We start from the raw sequence: 20,455 nt of genomic DNA on the forward strand, positions 1-20,455 counted from the left end.
CATTAACGAGGGAGCTGAGAAGGTCACATTGACATGCTAAATGCTTCTTGACACACCTCTAGTCTTTGTCCCACATTTAGTTTGTTTGATCTCTCTAAATAAAGTCCTAAACTCAGCCCTTACACTCCACCTGAGGGCGGCCTCTAGTCTAACTCAAGAATAACACACATCTCTGTCACAAACATCCTATGCTGCCTTCGATGGCGACGATACGTTTAGCAATGAGACCTCTGCTCACTGATTGCTCAGCCACAAATCAGACCCTCATCTGAACCACAGATTTGACACAGCACTGATTCAGCTGCCTGAACTGAAAGGTTTGTGGGCAGCTGTAGAATCTGTACACGGACGTGGAGAATGTCTGACTCATCAGTGAGATGAGAATAAAGACGTGTGAGAGGACGTCATCTTACCCGTCATTGTTGTTGCAGTTGTTTGCGTTCTTTGCGGCGAGGACCCGTTGATCATCGCTGCAAGATCGATAAATCATTGCATGGATTTGCGACCAAGGAACAATTTAAGAATAAGCGCGGTCATAACGGGCAGCAGGAAACCAACCATGGGAAGATAAACACATCACACACGCACACACAGGTTAATTATGAGAATGTAACCGGGGTTTGAACACATGTGAATAATACAAGATCATCTGTAAATACATGCAACACGTGTCAGCGTGTCCACGGTGGGAGCGTGTACATGAGTGGCACAACACAGGAAACCTTTAATTCACTTGTTTCCTGACATAAAGACGGTAGCAGTGCAGCAGGACACCCTGCTCTCTTCTCTTTTGTATTGCATGTGCTCTTCACTGGGACAGCTCCACTAATTCCTGCACACTCTGCTCCATGCTGCTTTGTTTTATTCAGCTTGGTTGTGTCAGAGCCTGGAATCAGATTCCTTCGTCCTCTGCTGTGTTGGCTGTGTCTGACTGAGTACGTGGAAATCTAATTGTCAAACAACTGAAGCTAGTTATGTTTTTATCACTTTTGAAAACAGCATATTGATGTTGAGTCCATTCAGTATAATAATGTTCTGTTGCAGCTTCGGGTTGAAAGCTCACCTGTTCCCTACGGCGCCGTCTCGTCTGCTGAGGACGGGCTCCGCAGGGCCGACGCTGCTTCTTCCAAAGTGCATCCTTGATGACTACCTCGAATGAAAAATCCAAGTGACATATTGGATTACAGGAAAACACGACCTGCACTGAGCCTGTTTCGCTGGGTCCAAAGCTGCATACAGGCTCTGAGGTCAAAGGACACTTTGCTCATGTGCATGCAGCTGTCTTAATTAAAGTGTGAGCACAATGAGCACTTTAAATAGAAGTAAATAACTTTGTACTTTTTGAAGCCAAAGTCCCACATTCACAGCACTCGTTGGGCTTGGTAGTGTGATTGAATTCAATTCAGTTCATTTTATTCATACAGCGCCAAATCCCAACAACAGTCACCTCAAGGCGCTTTATATTGTAAGGTAGACCCTACAATAACACACATCACAGAAAACCCCAACACTCATGTGACCCCCTATGAGCAGCACTTTGGCAACAGTGGGAAGGAAAAACTCCCTTTTAACAGGAAGAAACCTCCAGCAGAACCAATAAAAACTAATGATTCAGTGCAGAGAGACCTATTAACACATAGTGAGTGAAGAAGAAACTCCCAGTGCATCATGGGAATCCCCGGCAGCCTACACCTATTGCAGCATAACTAAGGGAGGATTCAGGGTCACCTGGTCCAGCCCTAACTATATGCTTCAGCAAAAAGGAAAGTTTGAAGCCTAATCTTAATAGTAGACAGGGTATCTGTCATCCAAATCCAGACTGGGAGCAGGCTCCAGAGAAGAGGGGCCTGAAAACTGAAGGCTCTGCCTCCCATTCTACTTTTAAATACTCTAGGAACAACAAGTAGGCCTGCAGAGCGAGAGCGAAGTGCTCTAATAGGGTGATATGGTACTACAAGGTCATTAAGATCAGATGGGGCCTTAGTTAGGTGTGTGATGTGATTTTATGTGATTTTCAAATGCAGTTTGATATGACTGCAGCACAGACGTGGTGGTGATTGCATAGAGATTGCTTGGTTTTGGGGTCTTTCTAAGAGTCACATAGTTAGTAGTTAGCGGTTACAGTTAGCAGTAAGTGTATTTCATACTCTTCAGTTGAATGTGCTTCTTTCAACATTAAATCATGCGTTTTAAAAACAAATGTGGACTTGTGTGCTAAACATGTCAAACAGACAGAAATTATATCGGAACAGTTGAGACGCATTTTTTCTAAACACCGGGTCTCTGTGGCTTTTAAACCCCAAAACACGCTGCGCCAAAAACTGGTCCAGCCCAAGGATCGGGTCCCCGACACAAACAGAGTTACATAGTGTACGCTGTTAAGATTGGCAGGATTTATACATCGAGGAAACCAAACAACCTCTGGCTGAGAGGATGGACCAACACAGCAGAGCCACCTCATCAGGCCAGGACTCTGCAGTCTGTTCACACCTGCAGGCCAGTGGACACTCTTTCAATGATGAGGATGTAACATCCTGGACAGGGAGGAACGCTGGTTTGAGGGCGGAGTCAAAGAGGCCATTTACGTGAAAAGGGAAAGACCATCTCTGAATGGAGGAGGGGCCTAAGGGTGCATCTGTCACCATCTTACAATGCTGTGATTGCAGCCATTCCCCAACTCTCTGTCAATGGGACTCATGGACATTGATCAGTGGTTGTTGATCAGTGGTCATGAGAATTTGCATAATTAAGATGAAGAGAAAATAAGAAGTAGAGTGGAGTGCACCGTTTTCACATTTCTGTGTTTGCACCTGGTTGAAAGAAGCAGCGAGGGACTCCCAGCACTAAGGTTGTGGATGACAAGACATTCTGGTTTGCTGGGGGACACTTTCACACATTTTATACCCGGAAGATTTTTAAAAACTACTTTTAAGGAGAGTCTCACCGTATGTATGCAAATACATTTATTCTACCTTAGCATTCTATACTCCCCGCTGCTGAGGATAACACTTTTTCACGCTATTTCCTCTGAAAGCGTATGAGAACGAAGGCTATAACAGCTGCAAGGACCTGCCCTCCCAGCCCATTGTTCCTTCAGTGGGCTGGTTTCAGTCATTATGCAAATGTCCTGTTTATAAGATTGAAAGCTGCAGTCAGCTGAGACTGAAGACGTCACCTGATGATGACGAAACGTTTCTCCCACTGAAAACATCCAGATGAACAGAAGCAACTTTTGGGAGAAATGAGTACAAACTGCATAAAGAGATAAATGCACCACAACTCCCACAGCAGGGCAGTGATCCCAATCACACCACCAAAGTCACCACAGAGGTTTGAGGATGAATAAGTGGAAGATATGTGTGTGAATGGGTAAATGAGGCATGCTGTGATACAAATCATCCATAGCCAGTACCTGTTGCCAAGGATGTTCAGCAGCATATTCTGTTTTATGTGACTTGTTTCTGTCTGGAAACTATAAATAAATAATGTTTTCTATCTATAAAGTACTTTGTGTATCCACCGCCCCAAACGTGTCAAAGCAAATGGTTGGATGTTATTTCCTGTTAAAAATGGTTTTTTCTTCTCACTGTAACCAAGTGCTTGCTCAAAAGGAAGCTGTCCGATTGTTGGGGTTTTCTCTGTGCTTTGATTTACAGGACAGATAAAGACAGCCTGTGGAAAAGCCTCACAGACTAATAATAACGATTATGTAAGTAGTGGTATATAAATAAAACTGAACCAAATGTTGAAATTATAAACTGTGGCGTAGTTTCATTGTTTCCTTTCAAACCTAAGGAGCAGAAACGTCCGAACACATCTGACCTCAGCTCTAGAAGCTACTCTGTGCCTGCAGTTATTAGAGAGCATGGTGATGAAGTCTGTGGCTGATGACACACAAAAAGGCCTGATAAACAGAAACATTTGCAGCCTGGGCTTCTACATATTTCATTTCATCCTTTTTTCTGTAGAAAATCTGTTGCATTCACATGAAATCAGAAGAGAGTTCAGCAACAATGTTGTGACCAGAGTCTGCGTTTAGTTTACGGAGCAGCAGATAAAGAGCTCCTATCTTTATTTAGCCTCGTTGGCTCTGCGTGGTTCTTCTTTAGCACCGTTGACTCAAATCCCTTCACTCCCAGATCACAGCAGCTAAAATTAGAGTTTCAACCTGACATTTAAGCTCTAACTCTGGGCAGTTCTGCAGTTGTCTTTGTGCGATCACAGCCACTTCTTATTGTGTAAACTTACCTGAATGTGAGAGATGATGATGCTGAGCAGCTTCCACCTGTGAAGGGAATTGAAGATGAGCGTGGAATAAATCCCAAGTCGCTCAGGTTTGTTTTCTCCTTCAAGAACCGAGCCGAGGACACCTGCTCACATACTTCTAATGCAAGTCACTGCAGAAAACCAGAGTCATGCTTTATGATGGATGAGCTTTTCCTGTGGTGTGGGAGACTTTCTGCTTCTTGTGCACTCTGCACCACCTCCCTGCAGAAGATGGAGGGAGGGGGAGGAGGCGGAGGGAGGGGAGGCATGAAGGAGTCGTTTTCTCTGCATACAAGAATCACCAGACAAAGAGCTGGTGACACAGTCTGTGACAAACCATCGTTTTTGTGGACTTTGTGAGTCCTGACTTCACAGAACTCGCACTGATCGTTTTACTGAAAGCCTTGAACAGGCGTCACTCCAGCGGTGTGACATGAACAGTGTGTGTTAGTGCAGCGGTGGCTTCAGTGTGTACTTACAGTTTGCTTATGAAGCCAATCCCACTGTGACCGTGCAGTGACTGTAGCTTGTGCTGGTGTAATCTTCATACATTCAAATGTTTTGACAGCATTTCCTGCAGGTAGAGAGTAGAGACATATCAAAATAAAGAGTTACTCTTTATTTTTATCCCTTCCAGTCTGAGTAAATCCTCTTACTGCGTGGACGGCTAAAGTAAAACATCAGACTCCACCTGCAGCCGACGGAGGAGCAGGACCTCCTGCAGCCTGCTCTAATCTGAGCTGGACCGCGAGCTCGCTCACCGTCTGTGCTGCTCGAGTGAGAGCAGCTGCAGAGTGGATGTGACGGCTGCACAGGACAGTCAGTCATCATCTGACTGAGGTCTCCATCAGTGAGGTAGTGGCTGTGTCTGTGGCTTCACATGAGGAGATGCAGCTGTCACTGAAAGACGTGCTCGTGTGTGTGTGTGTGTGTGTGTGTGTGTGTGTGTGTGTGTGTGTGTGTGTGTGTGTGTGTGTGTGTGCTTAGCTGCAGCCACTCAGATTAGGAGCTGTAAATGAGATTGGAGTTAAGCTGTTGATGCCTTCTGGCAGACGAAGAAGAAGAAGTGATGATCAGAGTTCATGTGTCTAGTGCGGAACAAAATCTGTAAAAGCTCAGGCAGAAAACGCTTCATGGCCGACCAACAGCTCACCACGACACACTGCTATAGAGGCCGTGTCTGTGCCATATGCACACTGATGTGCTGGGTACCAGTAAACAAAGCGCTGCAGCTCAAATGAAACTAAGTGCGAGGCCTGGTGCAACTATCAACAGCTGGTTTGTACAAGCAGACAGGGCTCACTGTCATCTCTCTGCTAATTCCCAGACCTGCTGATGTGTTAACAAGCTGCTGACAGCCACTCATCTCACTCACCAATTAAATTCATTACAGCCTCAGTGGCAGCTCTACCTGCGTCCCCAGAGGAGCATCCTGCAGCATCATCATCATCATGTGCCTTCATACGAGACCTTCCAGCTTTACAGAAACAAGAAAACATAGTCTAAATAATCAGCACAGCTGAACACACACAGTCTGGTTTATTCTGTGCTGCCAAGAACACAGGTCCAACCTGGTTCCCAGAGCACACCTTTAAAGAATCAGCCAAGTTCTCCTGTAGCGTTAACAGACAAAAATCCCACTGATCGAGTCCTGAGTCTTCTGTTGCCTGTAGCTGCTGAAGTCTTTGCACACATCAGTTATTTGTCTGCGCAGACTGAATCTGTGTTGATGCTTTGATGTGTGAATCTTCCTGATTATGTACCGGCGCGTCACAGGCACGGACTCACGGAGCGCTGCTGCCCTCTTGTGTTCAGAAATAATCAGCACTACATCAGTGGTTCCCAAACTTTTTTTGCTGCCCCCCCCCCCTTTGTTTTACAAGAAAAATGTTCGCACCCCCAACCCCCGCACCTGCACGCGCACACGCACAAACACACCCTCCAACCACACACACACATATTTTGCTCCATTGTGGTTTATTTCACACCTCAAACATCTAGTAAACAATTAAGTAAATACAAGTAACCTGCAATAAATGACAGGCAGTAATAAAATAAACTACTAACTCTTTCACGCTGTGTCCGCACCTACACGGGTGTTTTTGAACACGCAGCTGTGTCGTCCACGTAAACGTTTCGAATCACCGAAAACTGAGATTTTTAAAACTACTTTTTTGCGTTTACGTGTGGACGAGGAATACAGAGTTGGTCACGCAACGTCAAAGGTATGAGCCTTTTTCCACGTCACGCTGTGGCCACGTTATTGTTTACAGGAGATGAATTGCAGAATGGCAGATAGAGACGAAATACTGTTAATCTGACTGTCTGCAGGTTTACACGCAGTTACTGTCCCTCCATTTACAAAGGCAGAGGCGTCACCGTGTCATTATTTTATGTGTAGTTGTTTTTTCCTGTGTAATAATGTTCAACATTGCATCAATACATGTTTCAAAAAATGCTTCTCTGTGCAAAATGGGTTTAAAAACATAAACAGCTGTGGGATCCTGTTGGTCCGTGATTTAAACAGCCCAGCGCTGCTCTGATGCAGGGAAAGACCAACCCTGCAGGGAGACCTACCTCAGCACCTGTGCAGGTGAAGCCAAAGGGCAGACATGCTTCACCATATTTTCTAGTCTTTGGCTTAGAATGAAGTTGGTTTGGAAACATATTCGATGCTTCATCTCCTGCTGTGCGTTTGTGTGGGAGCCCCGTGCTAGCAGTGTCCAAGCGTTTTGTTTTTTTCCTTTTCATACCGCGCCCCCCCCGCCATGGCTCTGCGGCCCCCGTAGGGGGCGGGCCCCACACTTTGGGAAGGTGTGCATTAGGCCCTTCATTATTACTCATTATTTAGACTGTGAGCTGTCTGGGCTGCTCAGGGTCACGTATCCGTGGGCACGATACGAACCCCTGGGTTTCTCCTGTTCATTGGAGTGTGACTCGTGTATGAACCCTTGGCTGCTCGGATAGAGAAGAAAAGCACAGTGCATTTACCAAACGTGCTTCGGTGTTTTCCACACATGCATCAATGCCCCTCCTGTAGTAAGACACCTGCTCACTGGTGTTGGCTGGTGGGCCTTGCTTGTTGCTGTGGATTGATTCTTTTTGTTTGGCACACAGGTGTGCTGATGCAAACAGATCCTATCTACCTGCATGTGGTGACAGGCGAGCAGGTTGATTTATGCAGAAGGAAAGTGAGCTGATTAACAAGGAAAACCAAGCAGCAGAGAACATGTAAAGATGAACAGTGAAACCAGGACACAAGCAGCTGTTATAAACATGTCCTGTTAAAAATCATCTCATCCTCTACATAAAGAGAAAATCATTTCTTTATTTTCTCTGGGCCAGTGCACAGCGCTTTACACACCCAGTCACACACTGTAGATACAATCATTTTGCTTTCTTATATATATCATCTCATCATATTTGGAATAATCTCTAGTATAGTCTGTTTCTTAATGTATTTTCTTTAAAATACATTGAGGTTTTTTAATATTGCAATAATCCATATTCATGCAGATATGCATAACAGATCGTTTTTAGTGATGCTTTTAGTGCAAAAGCTGCGTGTCCCCCTGGCGAGCTCGTTCCTGCTCATAGCCAGCGCGCTGTGGCGTCACGGGCGATCGCTGGTTAACGGTCATCATGTGACGCATGAAAGCCAGATCGTTTCATTAAGGAAAAATGGTGATGAATAATTTTACACACACACATTAAAACAAAAAAAGCCTCAAGTAAAGGGCGCTTTGCCCCCCGGCGCCTGAAACAACATCCCTGTGTTAGCTGCACACAGCAGCTTCCTCCTGTAATTACAGAAACTCAACACTGGACACTCAATAACTGAACAGGAACAGAAATCGTCCAGTCACGGTGCCCTGCCCTGAGCCAACAACAGTTCATTCATCACTGAGGCCAAACAGGAAGAGGGGGAGGGCCCTGTCCTCTGTCACACAGACAGGAGAGCCGGACAGAGCTAGCAGACACTGTACTTTCAGTGTTGAGAAAGACTTTGTTCCACTGAAAGCACCTTCAGACCTGTTTCCATGAAGCGTGAGATGAAGCTGTGTGAGCATCTGGAAGCTCTGAAAGAGCTCGAAAAGGAGTTAAACATGAAGTTCAGCCTGGATGTACACAAGCACACTTAAAGCTTCCTTTGTAGTCTTTTTGTCATGTGACTGCACATGAAAGGTCCTGCACACATGCACTCTGAAAACAGGATGGCTCCCAGTTCACCAGTGCTGAATGTCTGCTTAGAGAGTTGAAGTGAATAACACAGAGTTTGCTGTTTTATAGAGCCTATAGCTCGAGCTGGACCAGGCGACCCTGGCTCCTCCCTTAGCTAGCTGCAATAGCTCTGCATCCCATGATGCACTGGGTGTTTCTCCTTCACTGTTTAATCATTAACTATCAGTCTGTCCCCTGTAGTATGTAAACGCTCTACTGCATTACGAGCATGACGAAGTATAAAGGGTTTTATACTGAGCTGCAGGACGTGGACTCCAGACAGGAAGGACAGAGCCCCTCGTTGGCGGGCAAACACATGATGCAAATGTGACGCCGACACGAGAACAGACAAAAAGAGCACGACACCAGAGGAAGGTCCAGTCGGACTTTATTGGTTTCTATCTGATTAAATGAACAGATGAAAAGTTGACTGGAGGCAAATTTATGGTCGAATGTTTTACATCAACATGAGATCCTACAGAATATTAAAGCCAACATCGTCATTCATCTAAGCCACAGAGCTCTGCGTGAACTCCGTGTTTTTGGACAAATGCATGGACATCGGGACTGTGGAAGTTAGCCGCCTGTCAGCTCTTCGTTACACACTCGCCTACATTCACGGCCAGAACATAAACTCAGAGTTAAAGGTCGCAAGGCAAGACGCTGACAGCCTACAAAGGCGTACTGCATTGCTTCTGATAAAGACTCTCTTACACTCATCACTTTGGTATTGCATTATACATTACAATATTTTGCAAAGAAATAAAATGTACAACTGCATAAATATAAAAGTCTTCCAACATGTTTCATGGTTTCAAACATTCAGAGAGTTGCCAACAAAACAAAAACAAACCCTTTAGTTAGCACCGTCGCCCTTATAACAGGCCAGGGTCTAACACACTGGACACGAGTCTACATTCAAGGCAGAATCAAAAGTTAAAGGCATGAAACAAATAAAACCCAATCACACATTTGAACGATTTAAGGAGGTCTCCCACGATCAGCTGTAAAAGAAATAAAGAGGAGGTTTCCTGGAGTGCAGCGTTTTCCTTACATAGATCACAGCGAGGAACCATTTCATTATTAATGTTATTATTAAGGACATGTCTGAGACTCATGGCTGGCACTGCTGAAGCTTGCTCATACAGTAAGACGAGGTTGAAGGACCCGATCTGTACACTCCAAAAAACTAGCTGCTAAAACCACACAGGCAGCGATACACAGAGGGGACAGACAGCTCGCTATGCAGCGCACACAGACTCCGTGGAAGTGTCCCATGGCTTGTTTAGAGGTATCATTTACAGCACACTAAATATTTTCATTGGCCCTATTGCTACGTTCCCCTAAATTTGATTCTAAGGCTAAGACAGAAATACAGAAGCAAGTGATGAAAGCAGATTACACAACAGTCCCTAACAGCGTTTCCCCTTCACTCAGCCAACACGAGCTAATAGCTACAGCCTGCCCCTCTCATCTCATACAACTGATTGGTACTACAGGGGGGTGGGGCGGGGGAGTGCTATGGGCCTGATGGCGGTCATGATTCTTCAACCTGGATCTTGATCTCAAAGCGTCCCTGGTAGCGGTCCTTCTCGCTGTAGTCGATGTTATCTCCGAACACTTTGCACTCGATGCGGAGGTCAGTGTTCCGGGTCAGGTTGGTGAACTGCAGCGCCACCAGCGGCTGCAGGTACTGCGGGTGCAGCTTCTTGCCGTAATAGGGGTAGTACTGCAGGGGGAACCCTTCACCGATGCCGTAGTACTTAATCTCTCCGATCTTATCAGCGTCCTCCTCTTTCTGGAAGAGAGAACGTGCATACATGAATTCGTTGTCAGATGACAGCGGGAGCGATGCCATGCTACATGCTGCGTGCGGGCTGTGCGTACCTTGCTGGTGCAGTAAATGGGGATCACGTTGGGCTGCACCTTGGGTTGAGCCTCCTCAGGAATACTCTCATTAGAGGTAGGAGGCTAAAGAAAGAAGACGAGTTAGCCAAACCGTATGAGCGCCGACCGCTGCTGCGCTTTAACAACTTTCTACTAAGCATTGCACTGCTTTGGTCTCCAAGTAAACAAAAGAAGGCTAAAGTTACCCGCGGGCGGTAGTTGACAATTCTGTTCAGCTTCACAATCAGACAGGGTTTGCCCTCCTTGAAACCAAACTCTGTGTCCTCCAAGCCAGAGCAGGGTCCCAGCAAGGCCCTGGAGAAGCGACAGGCCTTTCGGACACCCACATCACTGTCCAAGTCACCCCTGTTCTTGTAGTCTGCAGGTTGATCTAGAGGAACAAGTAAAGGGTTACGTTTCCTAAAGTTGGGTTCTTCCAGGTCCAACATGGCATCTATCATAGTGATGGAAAGGATCCCAAACCATCACGTACAAGCTCAGCCGAGCGGAGCGGTAATGCACAGATGTGTAGGACAACAGCACTTCCTGTTTGCAATCACATGTCTGTTATTTTCCAGCAGAAACTAGTTCAAGTGACGCTTACCTCCACAGTCTTCAAACTTCATCTGGTCTTTCTGTTTACTCTCATCGTACTTGTCCAGGAACTCCCTCAGAGCCTTCGTGTGAGGCAGGAAGGTCTCCACGGCTCGGGGGTTGAAGGCCATCTCAGCTTTATCTGACCGTGGGGTGTGCGTGAGGCCTGCAGGTGCACAATCACAGCCCTTTGTTATCGCCAACATTAACAACTATTGTGATGTCACCCAGTACGGTTTTCAAATCCAATGATTTTGGAGGCAGACGCCATATTTGCATAATGCTTATAGATAGACCAGGTGAGTGCGGAGACGAGTGGCTCAACAGGTGGAGCTGTCTAACCGGACTAATGGCACTGAAGCCAAAGCTGCCCCGCCTGGTGCCTCCACTGCTGTATGAGACTGTGTGCAGACTGTACATGCTTATAGCACTGACTTGCTTTTACAGCCTCAGGTGGCCATTGAAGGAACTGCAGTTTGGCACTTTCAGTGCTGCTCATCATCAACACCAGATCTACCAACACAATAAACTCTTGTTATACAGACAGTCCTGTCACAGAAGCTCACAGGCATCCTGGCAGTAGCACCACCTTTAAAGCTACCAGACATTCAGAGTTGCAGTGAAAACACACACTGCTGCCAACTTGTGCAGAATCAGTGCAACATCGATCTCACGGCAGCGCATCCGAGGGACAGATAGTGTTTCCCTCGGCTTTCAGTCATTGTGCTAAGATGGGCTGAATACAGTCTGAACTGGGACTCGGATGAAAGCGATGATGACTGGATACGAAAGCTGATAAGTGATTTTAAAGATAAACAGGGCCGCACTGCAGTGTGTGCTTCGTGTGTAACATTAACGATCGCTACACGACTTTAGCTGAAGACATGAGGATGCAAAGAAGCCAACTGCCCCCAGCTTCAGTCTGTCACAGTCTCACACACACAGCTGGCCCTCTGTCATGGAAACAGAGCCGTGGTGTGTACACAGCAGAGGCAGCGGGGCCATTATGCGGCGAGTTCTTCTCCACAACAACGTCAGGCAGGCCAGACTGAGCACAGGTGCTTTAAAGGCTACTTTCAGATTTGGAAAAAGTCTTTTTATGTGTGCCACAAGCAGTCAAACAAGTGATGCCCAGCTTTGTGGTTACTGTATGTGAATGTGCTTCACGTCTGCACCTCAGACGCCCTAGATAATGCTCGCTGATCAAGAAAACAACTGAAAAACTTCAGATGACGTCATTAAACTACAAGCAACATAACAATCTCTCTATTCAAAGTTAAACCCTGAAATGTTGGAATAATAAGTGGGAATTTTGTCAAAGGGTTTTTGGGAATGTTGACTAAATCGTGATAAAATGTTGAGTTCTTACTGTGCAAACTGTAACATCTCTTACCAGCAGCACTTTATAAAGACAGCGAGTTCAGCTCATTGCTGCTGCCTCCACAACAGTCCCAGTTTATCATGTGACCCCTAATAAAGATTAACTGGCCATCCTGTGAAGAAGATCAGCAGACTTCCATCTCTTACCAGGGGGTGCAACTCTGTCCTGCCAGGTGGGCTTGTATTCACTCAGAGTGAGCAGCATTGCTTGGATGGTGCCAATGAAGATCCCAGCCAGGCAGCCGTAGAATATAACATAGAACAGCGTAATTTTGACTGTGGGGGGGAAAAAGGAAAAAAGAGTGTCAGCACAGAGAAAGTTAAAACTGCTGAGAACATGGAGGAAATGGTGTGAGTTACTGCTGACTGGAATCAATATTTTAGAGGTGGTGCAGATGATATGTTACATGATCTTCAGACTAATCATATGGACCGTACAGCTGTGACTCAGAATGAAACTACAGCGCTAATGAGGAAACAGAAACAAGGTCGCCAAAAAGGAAAAGGTCAGAAGCTGAGTCAGCACAGGCGACTGGTTTCCACTGTTGGTAGAATGAATGAGACGCTGCACATAATGAATAAGCAACACAACAAGAACAGCCTCAAACCTGCAGGACAGACGAGTGCTGTGAGCAAGGTCACAGTAAGACAGCGCGCGAACGTCTCACTGTCACGTGGTAACAGCAGAGCTACTGCGTTAGACACTTTGTCTCCGTCTCCTAAGGAGACTTTCACAAGACTTCACGAAAATTAGCCGTTATAAAAAACTCAGTTAAGCCGAGTGACAGCAGAACCTCAGCTTCAAGCGCACCTTTGACCTGACAGAGCTGCAGTAAGCCGGCTGATAATAGAGTCTCCAGATTCATTTAGATTAATGAGTGGCTGGAGCTGCTGTGTGTGCACAGAGCAGACAAAATGACTGCAGAGCCATGCGTCACTCTGAGGGGGAAACACTTCCCAGCCACGAGTGCTTTAAACCTGACACGCCAACACTTCTACAGAAACAGTGTAAAACACACTTTTAAGGAGTTTGAGTGAACTCGGAATGAGGCTCACAAAAGACTCCCAACTACATCCCTGTATCAGTAACACGATCCTGTACAGTCTGTCTGTCCTCACAGGACTTCAGCCTTCTCATCAGCACACTGCAACTCAAACCCCGAATGAATCCAGTTATCCTACTGTGAAGTTTATTCCCAGCAGCTCAAAGTCATCCAAACCCCACAGCCACGATTCACCTCGCTGCTTGCAGGGTGTAGGTGCACGCGCCTGTCCTCACGGTGTCACAAGGTCACCTGAACCCGTTATGTGACATTTTACCGGAAGTCGTTACCGGCAAGGGCATCTTAAACTCCAGCATCCTCCGGGCACTACGGCCCTCAGTGCCAGGACATCTGTAGGACACACACTTCAGTTACCACACACACACACACACACACACACACACACACACACACGAAAACTCTGATTCTAGCGATTTAAACTCCTTAATTAAAGTGTGCACGTGAGCGTGCACGCTCACGTGTACCGCTATCGCAGCACTGCGCATGACACACTGAAACGCATCAGCACTTTGCGATGACCTGAGAAGGACGAACCGTAGTCCCCGCTCAGCTCGGGTCCAAACCGAGCACACGCCGGACTGTACCGGGAGCCCACAGAGATGAAGCGGTGACATTCACACGAGGGGCAAGGTCATGCGCACTGCCGCTGCCGAGAAACGGGAGAAGAAAGGTCGAGCAACTTAATGACCGCATTGTTCCTCGGACTACAGCGACACCTGAGCCTGGCTCCTTCACCTTGGCTCACCTTGGACTCTGATGCAGTTTTAACCCTTTGCTGCCCGCTTCGCACCTGCCGAAAGACACCTTGACCGTTTTACCCGACAACAATCAGCCAGCGCGGACGACTCTAAGCTCCAATCAGCGCGCGCAGCACCGGCTCTTCGCACTGCAGCGCGCACGCGCTCCCTGCACGGACTGCACGAGCACAAACATCACGAGCCTGCTTCACTGAATGAGCTCAGCGGCAGCTCGGGAGTTGTGTGCCGTGTGTTAGTTACAGACACCCAGAGAAAGTCGGCTCAAACAGGTGCTTGGAAACACAGCCGGCCGTGAACGCGCGTTTGCCCAGTCTGCCCAATACTCACACCAGCTGCCCCCGGTACGGCCGAGCAGCTCCCCTGTCTCCGAATTCCACAGGAACTTCTTCCATCCGCCATCGTCCTTCTTATCGGAGGGCATGTTGCTATAGTTCCTTTAGTCGTCCCGGGGAAGAACACTCCGCGTGCTGTAACCAATTCCCAGCCTGTCCGAGAGGCACCCAGCGCAGTCCTCCCTCAGGCTCCCCAATATAAGCGTTCGCCCCTGACTCCGCCCGAAACTCCAGCAGTTCACCTAGGAGGAGGGAGGAGCAGCGCTGACCAATTAAAGGCCGCACACCGAGTGTGCGTAACTCTGACGTGAGACAGACCGACAGAAAGCGGCGCAAGTGGGCTCAAAGTTAAAAAAAAGTGGACATATAGTTCTGTACATACTCTACAAAACCATAGCCTGCTCTAGCCCCTCCCTCACACACACACACACACACACGCGCACACACACACACACACACGCGCGCACACACACACACTCAACACTACAGCGATGTTCTGAGGATTTCACCGTGTTCACATGAAGTCACTGCATGGGAACAAGTCACATCCTTAATGCGAGATTACAGTGCAGCAACCTGCAATTCTCAAACACGCTGGCTCCTCTAAACAGTCATTATGGTGCAAACAATACAGTCATTTCATCCCCTTCACCAGCGAAACAGAGCGCATTCAGGGGAAGCTTGTGGGCCTCGCTCTCAGACCTGTTCCCACTTTAACTTGGTGGGTGTCCTGTGCTGCTGTGTGCAGTGAACCCCTTCTCACACACACCTCGGGGCATAATAGGCTCTAGTAACTTAGTACATACCATATCCTGCCTTCTAGAGCCCGTGTCCCTCCTCTGAGGCTGCCTTCAAGGGCGTTTCAGAGCCAGGGTCATAGTAAGCTGATGTTCTACCTAAGATCAAAGTATGAAGCATTCATTTCAGACCTTTTAGAACAATACAGCATGGATGTGAATTCAGTTAGGAAACAATAAAAACACGAGTCCGTTTGAACCTGAAACCATCAGCTCACCAGCCTTCTGCACATTTACGTTGTGTGTGTGTGAAATCACTCAGCAGTGTGCTGCCCTCTGGCTTTCTTCAGCTATGTGCATTTGTTTGAATATAAACATTTGTGTGTAGGTATGATTGGTCAGGATTGTGCACATGCTGGTTTTGACCTTTAAATATCACGTCAAGGACAAGATGAGTCATACTGAGCCACCAACACTGTCCGGCTCTGTGACACTATCATGATGGAAAGACCTGCCTGACCTCTTGCTCAAAGTCAGGTCCCTTACTCTTTCTCCTTGTCCCGACACTATCACCCTGCCCACACACTGATGTTTATGGAGGGCTGATGGGGAGGTAAGCCTGCTTTGGACAACAAAACCTCCTCATGGTTAATCAATGCTAACCACCGCGTACAGAGATGATCAGGGCTTTAACAAACTCTGGCTTTAAGCCTAAACTTTGATGTAGAAAACCCAAAGTAATCAGAGTTCAGAGTTCAACCACCTCTGAAACAATAATACAAACTAATAAAAAGCCACGATCAATGGATCAAGGAAATATGGGAAGAGGAGAGCTTTGGTCTGAGTCCACTGGAGCAAAGAAATCTGAATGCCTGCCAATGCTGAGCGTGATATTTATCTTAAGAGGAGTGGAGAAAGAAGTCGTTGCTATCTAACTCTTTCATCATTTAGCCTATTTTCCTTAAGAGATGATAAAGCCACAGTCTTGCTGGACTCCTCCTTATCTTAGATTTGTTTTTAAAATCTGCTCAATCAGCTGTAACCTGGCAGGAACTGGTGATGCTCGCTGACAAATATGTATAAACAATATGAGCCAGTCCTAAAAAGTAGGACTTCAATTTTAATTATCAGTCATTACCTTGTGTATTTATAAAAGACTCTACAATAATACAGAGAAACCCCAACAATTAGTGTGCACTTGGTGACAGTGCATGATGCTAGCTAGTGAAAGAGTTGCTTCAGTGCAACCTGTCACAAGACAAGAAAAATATTTGCTTTTAATCAGTCTCGTGTGTCTAAAGCTCGACGTTTTTTCTGTGCAGTGATTATCAGATTGATGTGGAGTCACAGACGGCACGGACACTGTAACGTTATAGAACAACAGATCTTTGATGCTGCTATGAGGACATCTCGGTCCCAGATTTGTATGTCATAATTGTATGAAACATTTAGCAGATGTGCAGGGAGCGACCAGGAGGAGATGTTACCAATGTGCTGCACCAGCCAGGTTCTATTTGTAAGGGAAAAGCTACTAAAAGCTTGCATGTGCAGAAGGACTTGGCCTGGGTACAGAGTCTGTGTGATGAGGGTTACTCAGACCGTGGCTCACACTGGTGAGGTGGGTGGGGTTGTGGAGTGTTTGTTGGCAGTCTGAATGGTCCAGGGGAAGAAGCTGTCAGTGAGTCTGGAGGTGTGGGACCTAACTGATCTGAGAGGGCAACCAGAGGGCAGCGGATCAAGGGGTCAGCTCGGGTGGTCCTGGTTTTTCTGAGACTGGAGGATCTGGCGATGGCCTCCAGGGATGGCAAATTACCCTCTGTGCAGCCTTCCTGTTCTCAGTAGTGGCGCCTGCATACCAAACACCCGGGCAGAGGGAGAGCCGCTCTCCACTGAGGAGCAGTAGAAAGCCAGCAGCTGCTGCCGGTACAGGTTGTTCTTCCTCAGGACACAGAGGAAGTGCAGTAACTGCTGTACCTTCTTTCCCAGGACGGTGTTGTGGGTCCAGGTGAGATTGATGGAGATCTGGGTGCCCAGAAACCTGAAGGTGGAGACAGATTCCAGCCGTTTTCCACTTATAAAAAGAGGGGAGTGGAGCTGTCTGTGCCTCCTGAAGTCCGTCACGAGGTCTCTTGTTTTAAGAACGTTCAACTTCAGGTCCAGTGGGACAAGTTCTCCACCTCTGCTCTGTTTCATCTCCATCACAGATGAGCCCGACCACGGTGGTGCTATGGGCTTGACGATGATGTTGGTTGCATGGGTTGGTGTACAGTCATGTGTGTTCAGGGTGTAAAGTAGGGGCTGAGAACGCAGCCTGTGGGGCTCTGGTGCAGGTGGGGGAGGGAGGTGGGGGCTGAGTCAGGCTGATGAGCCTCTGTGTCGTCACCCCACAGAATATTCTTGTTTTGGGGATCATCTAGAATGTGAGAAAAGCCTTTTGGTCAGCAGTGGTTTCTCCTTGAGGTTATTTTTGCCCAGTCTCTTTCTTATTGTTCAATCATGACCTCTGACCTTTACATGTGAACCTGCACTTCTTTAGATGCTGTTCTGGGCTTTTTCTTGACCTCCTGGGTGAGTGATTGATGTGCTCTTGGAGTCATTTTGGTAGGCCGGCCAATCCTGGGAAGGTTCACCACTGGTCCAAGTTTTCCCCATTTGTGAATTATGGCTCTCAAGTTTCAATATCTGCTGATATCAGCCTTCCAACAGTTCATTCATGATTTGCTGAGCTTTTCTCCCTTTATCAATAAATCATCATTTAAACTGCTTTTTGTGTTTACTCCGGTTACACCTTTTTGCACCACTGTAAAAGCCTTTGGTGATTTTGGGTGACTGTCCATGAGCTGAAGGCACATGTGATGTTCACACTGGGCACAGTAAGCCGGGCAACACAAGGTGCACGAGAGACACACCCAGTCACGTCCCGTGCAGGCCTATTCATTCATGTGTGGACTTGAGTGGTGGCGGAAGCCAAACAAACGTTACCTGGTTCGTCTCAGTATGACTGCGGTCGAGACTTTTACACGGTGCACACCTGAAGCCTGTGACAGTGGGACTGGTGCGACGTGTTGCTGGCTGTTTATGAGTGAGCACAGCGAATGTCTTTATGACAGCTGAGAGCTAAGCAGGAAGAAGACAGAACAATCTAAAAGAAAGCCGACACGTCCACATCCCCTCAGATTAACAGAAAGCAGCAACGAACACAAGAGTCCAAACAAAGGAGGAGGTGGAAATGTCGTTGGGCTTGAAGCTGGTATTTGTGCAGCGTGCTATCATGACATCAGGTCCTCCTGAATCCTGCTTTACGTGCTTCATCTGAACCCTGACCCGAACCTCTTAGTCTGATCATGGAAACGAGTTCACATGTGTAGGTTTGACATGTAGCAGGTGCCCCACGTCTTATGGTGCTTTCATGCATATCACAGAAACGGGACCAGTGTGGGCTCGAGTCAGAAAGACTCGCTTCACCTTGATTCCACCCTTCCGACTACTACACCACATGTTTACTGTGTACACAAGCTGACAGAAATCTAGGCGTGGTCGCTGTCAGACAGCAGGCTCCATCATTAGAAAACCGCCAAGCCCGGCTTCTCTGATTTCAGCCTCACTCACACACCAGCTCCACCGCATAAACACAGGAAATGAGCATCGCTGTCGAGCAAATTATGAGCATGTCTGTTGAAGTAGACAGCGTGATTCTCAGCAGCTCAGCTTACTGCTGAGGCTAAAGTTTTAAATGACAAAGTAAAAACCAGGAAAATATGTTGGTGATTGTTGTTCATCGTGAAGCCTAACGGAGGACAAACAGACACCGTCGTTGTCAGGCGTGATTTTGTAGGATTCACCTGAAAGCCTCACACGTGATCCTGCCTGCTGTCTGTCATGCTTATAACGTAGTTGTAGTTACCTGCGACTGTTCAGCACATCCAAACAGTAATGACGCATGAAGGCTTCCTATACACGCGAGAAGATTAAGGCAGTGAATGTCGGATATGAGGCCAAATGTGACCTGTTGCTTTGCCTGACATGCTCAGAGAGGTTCATTACTGACTCGTTGAGTCAGCGCTGTGGATTACTGCTGTCTGTGTTTTCTACTCCTGCCTTCTTCGTGTTTCATAAGCAAATGAAAGGAGTGGGACTGACTGAGGTAGAGTGTGACGAGGCAGAAGTCGGTCTCCTTCTCAATAATTAGCAGTTAAATGCTGCCGGAGCTGCAGACGTCCTGGGCAGACAGATACTTCTAAAAGCAACAGCTTCTTGTTTTAGCTTCATTTGTGTCTGAAAGTGGATCTTACCACCAGGATACAAAATAATAATTAGTCAGCTTCAGAAGCAGTGGGAATATGTTTGTTCTAGTCTCTGTGAGGGGCCGAGCTGCAGGCAGTGTGGGCTTTATTTACCCCCAAATAAGAAAGAATATTTTACAAAACATCTGTGAGGCTCTGGTCCCACAAAAGGTCAGAGGTCACAGTAACTTCACAAACAAACCAAACTGCAAACACGGAACCAAAGGGTGCCGATGTGTGACTGACCAGACCACAGACAACAGCACAACAACCAACTCCAAAATACTGTGGCAACACAGAAATACCCACAACCTGAGATTAATACCACATCATTATGTTACCATGGCGCCTGTTAAAGGTATGAATATATTTGGATGAGAGCAGAGGTTGAAAATATGCAGGACAGCTGGCAAACTGGTGTGAGGGTCAAGGCTCCCCAAGGCTCCCCGAGGGAGCAAAGGCCTCCTTGCAGCCAACGGAGATTAGCTGCAGCACAGCGTGAACACTTTGCTGCTACACAGAACGTCGCTCTGCGCTCAGGACGATGTTCCTCACAGACCCTGTCAATCACAGCGGCAGCGTTCCCTGTTTGCAGTGGCACCTTCATCGGCATAATGTGTCCTGTTCTGAGGAACATGGCAGGAAGTAACCGTGTTTCAGGACAGGGTGGTGCTGCAGGGGTTAGCGCTGGTGCCCCGCAGCAACAACATCTAAAGTTGAACCCTGCCTGGGCCCTTTCTGTCCTCTCTTGTGTGGCTCTCCTCGGGGGCTTGTGGGAGGACTACATTATCTGTGAGTGTATAAGGCAAGTATAGTTACTATGCACCTCATCAGTAAGACAGGAAATACAAGCACATTACTGGTGGTGGTCAGAGGGGCCGATGGCGCGATATGGCAGCCTCGCCTCGCCTTGAGGCGACTTGTTTGGCGCTG

The 20,455-nt window shown here is 47.2% G+C and overlaps 1 protein-coding gene and 1 long non-coding RNA gene across 3 annotated transcripts; both read right to left on the reverse strand.

Moving 5' to 3' along the window:
- Positions 1-413: 413 nt before the first annotated feature.
- On the reverse strand, positions 414-5,188 carry LOC120723431. 2 transcript variants are annotated; one of them, XR_005693746.1, is made up of 4 exons: positions 4,746-5,188; positions 4,249-4,488; positions 1,064-1,150; positions 414-470 (listed from the first exon to the last, which is right to left on the reverse strand). It is a non-coding gene; the product is annotated as an uncharacterized LOC120723431 (long non-coding RNA). The 2 variants fall into 2 exon arrangements; XR_005693745.1 differs by lacking the exon at positions 414-470 and having other exon boundaries at positions 975-1,150.
- A 3,670-nt stretch (positions 5,189-8,858) lies between these two features.
- Positions 8,859-14,698, reverse strand: atp1b1b (ATPase Na+/K+ transporting subunit beta 1b). Its single transcript, XM_040014812.1, has 6 exons — positions 14,498-14,698; positions 12,496-12,624; positions 10,979-11,134; positions 10,581-10,765; positions 10,375-10,458; positions 8,859-10,285 (listed from the first exon to the last, which is right to left on the reverse strand). The coding sequence occupies exons 1-6, from the start codon at positions 14,589-14,591 to the stop codon at positions 10,025-10,027; spliced, it is 909 nt and encodes a 302-aa protein (XP_039870746.1). The 5' UTR covers positions 14,592-14,698; the 3' UTR covers positions 8,859-10,024.
- Between the last annotated feature and the right edge of the window lie 5,757 nt (positions 14,699-20,455).

Source organism: Simochromis diagramma, unplaced genomic scaffold (assembly GCF_900408965.1).
Source record: "Simochromis diagramma unplaced genomic scaffold, fSimDia1.1 OVJJ01000165.1, whole genome shotgun sequence".
Lineage (NCBI taxonomy): Eukaryota > Metazoa > Chordata > Actinopteri > Cichliformes > Cichlidae > Simochromis > Simochromis diagramma.

Bases quoted from the DNA above. Each gene is read 5' to 3' on its own strand.
- atp1b1b (XM_040014812.1), bottom strand. From the start codon at position 14,591: ATGCCCTCCGATAAGAAGGACGATGGCGGATGGAAGAAGTTCCTGTGG. The intron at 11,135-12,495 runs GTAAGAGATGGA...GTGCACCTGCAG, and splicing joins GGACAGAGTTGCACCCCCTG to GCCTCACGCACACCCCACGG. The intron at 10,766-10,978 runs GTAAGCGTCACT...TTGTTCCTCTAG, and splicing joins GAAGTTTGAAGACTGTGGAG to ATCAACCTGCAGACTACAAG.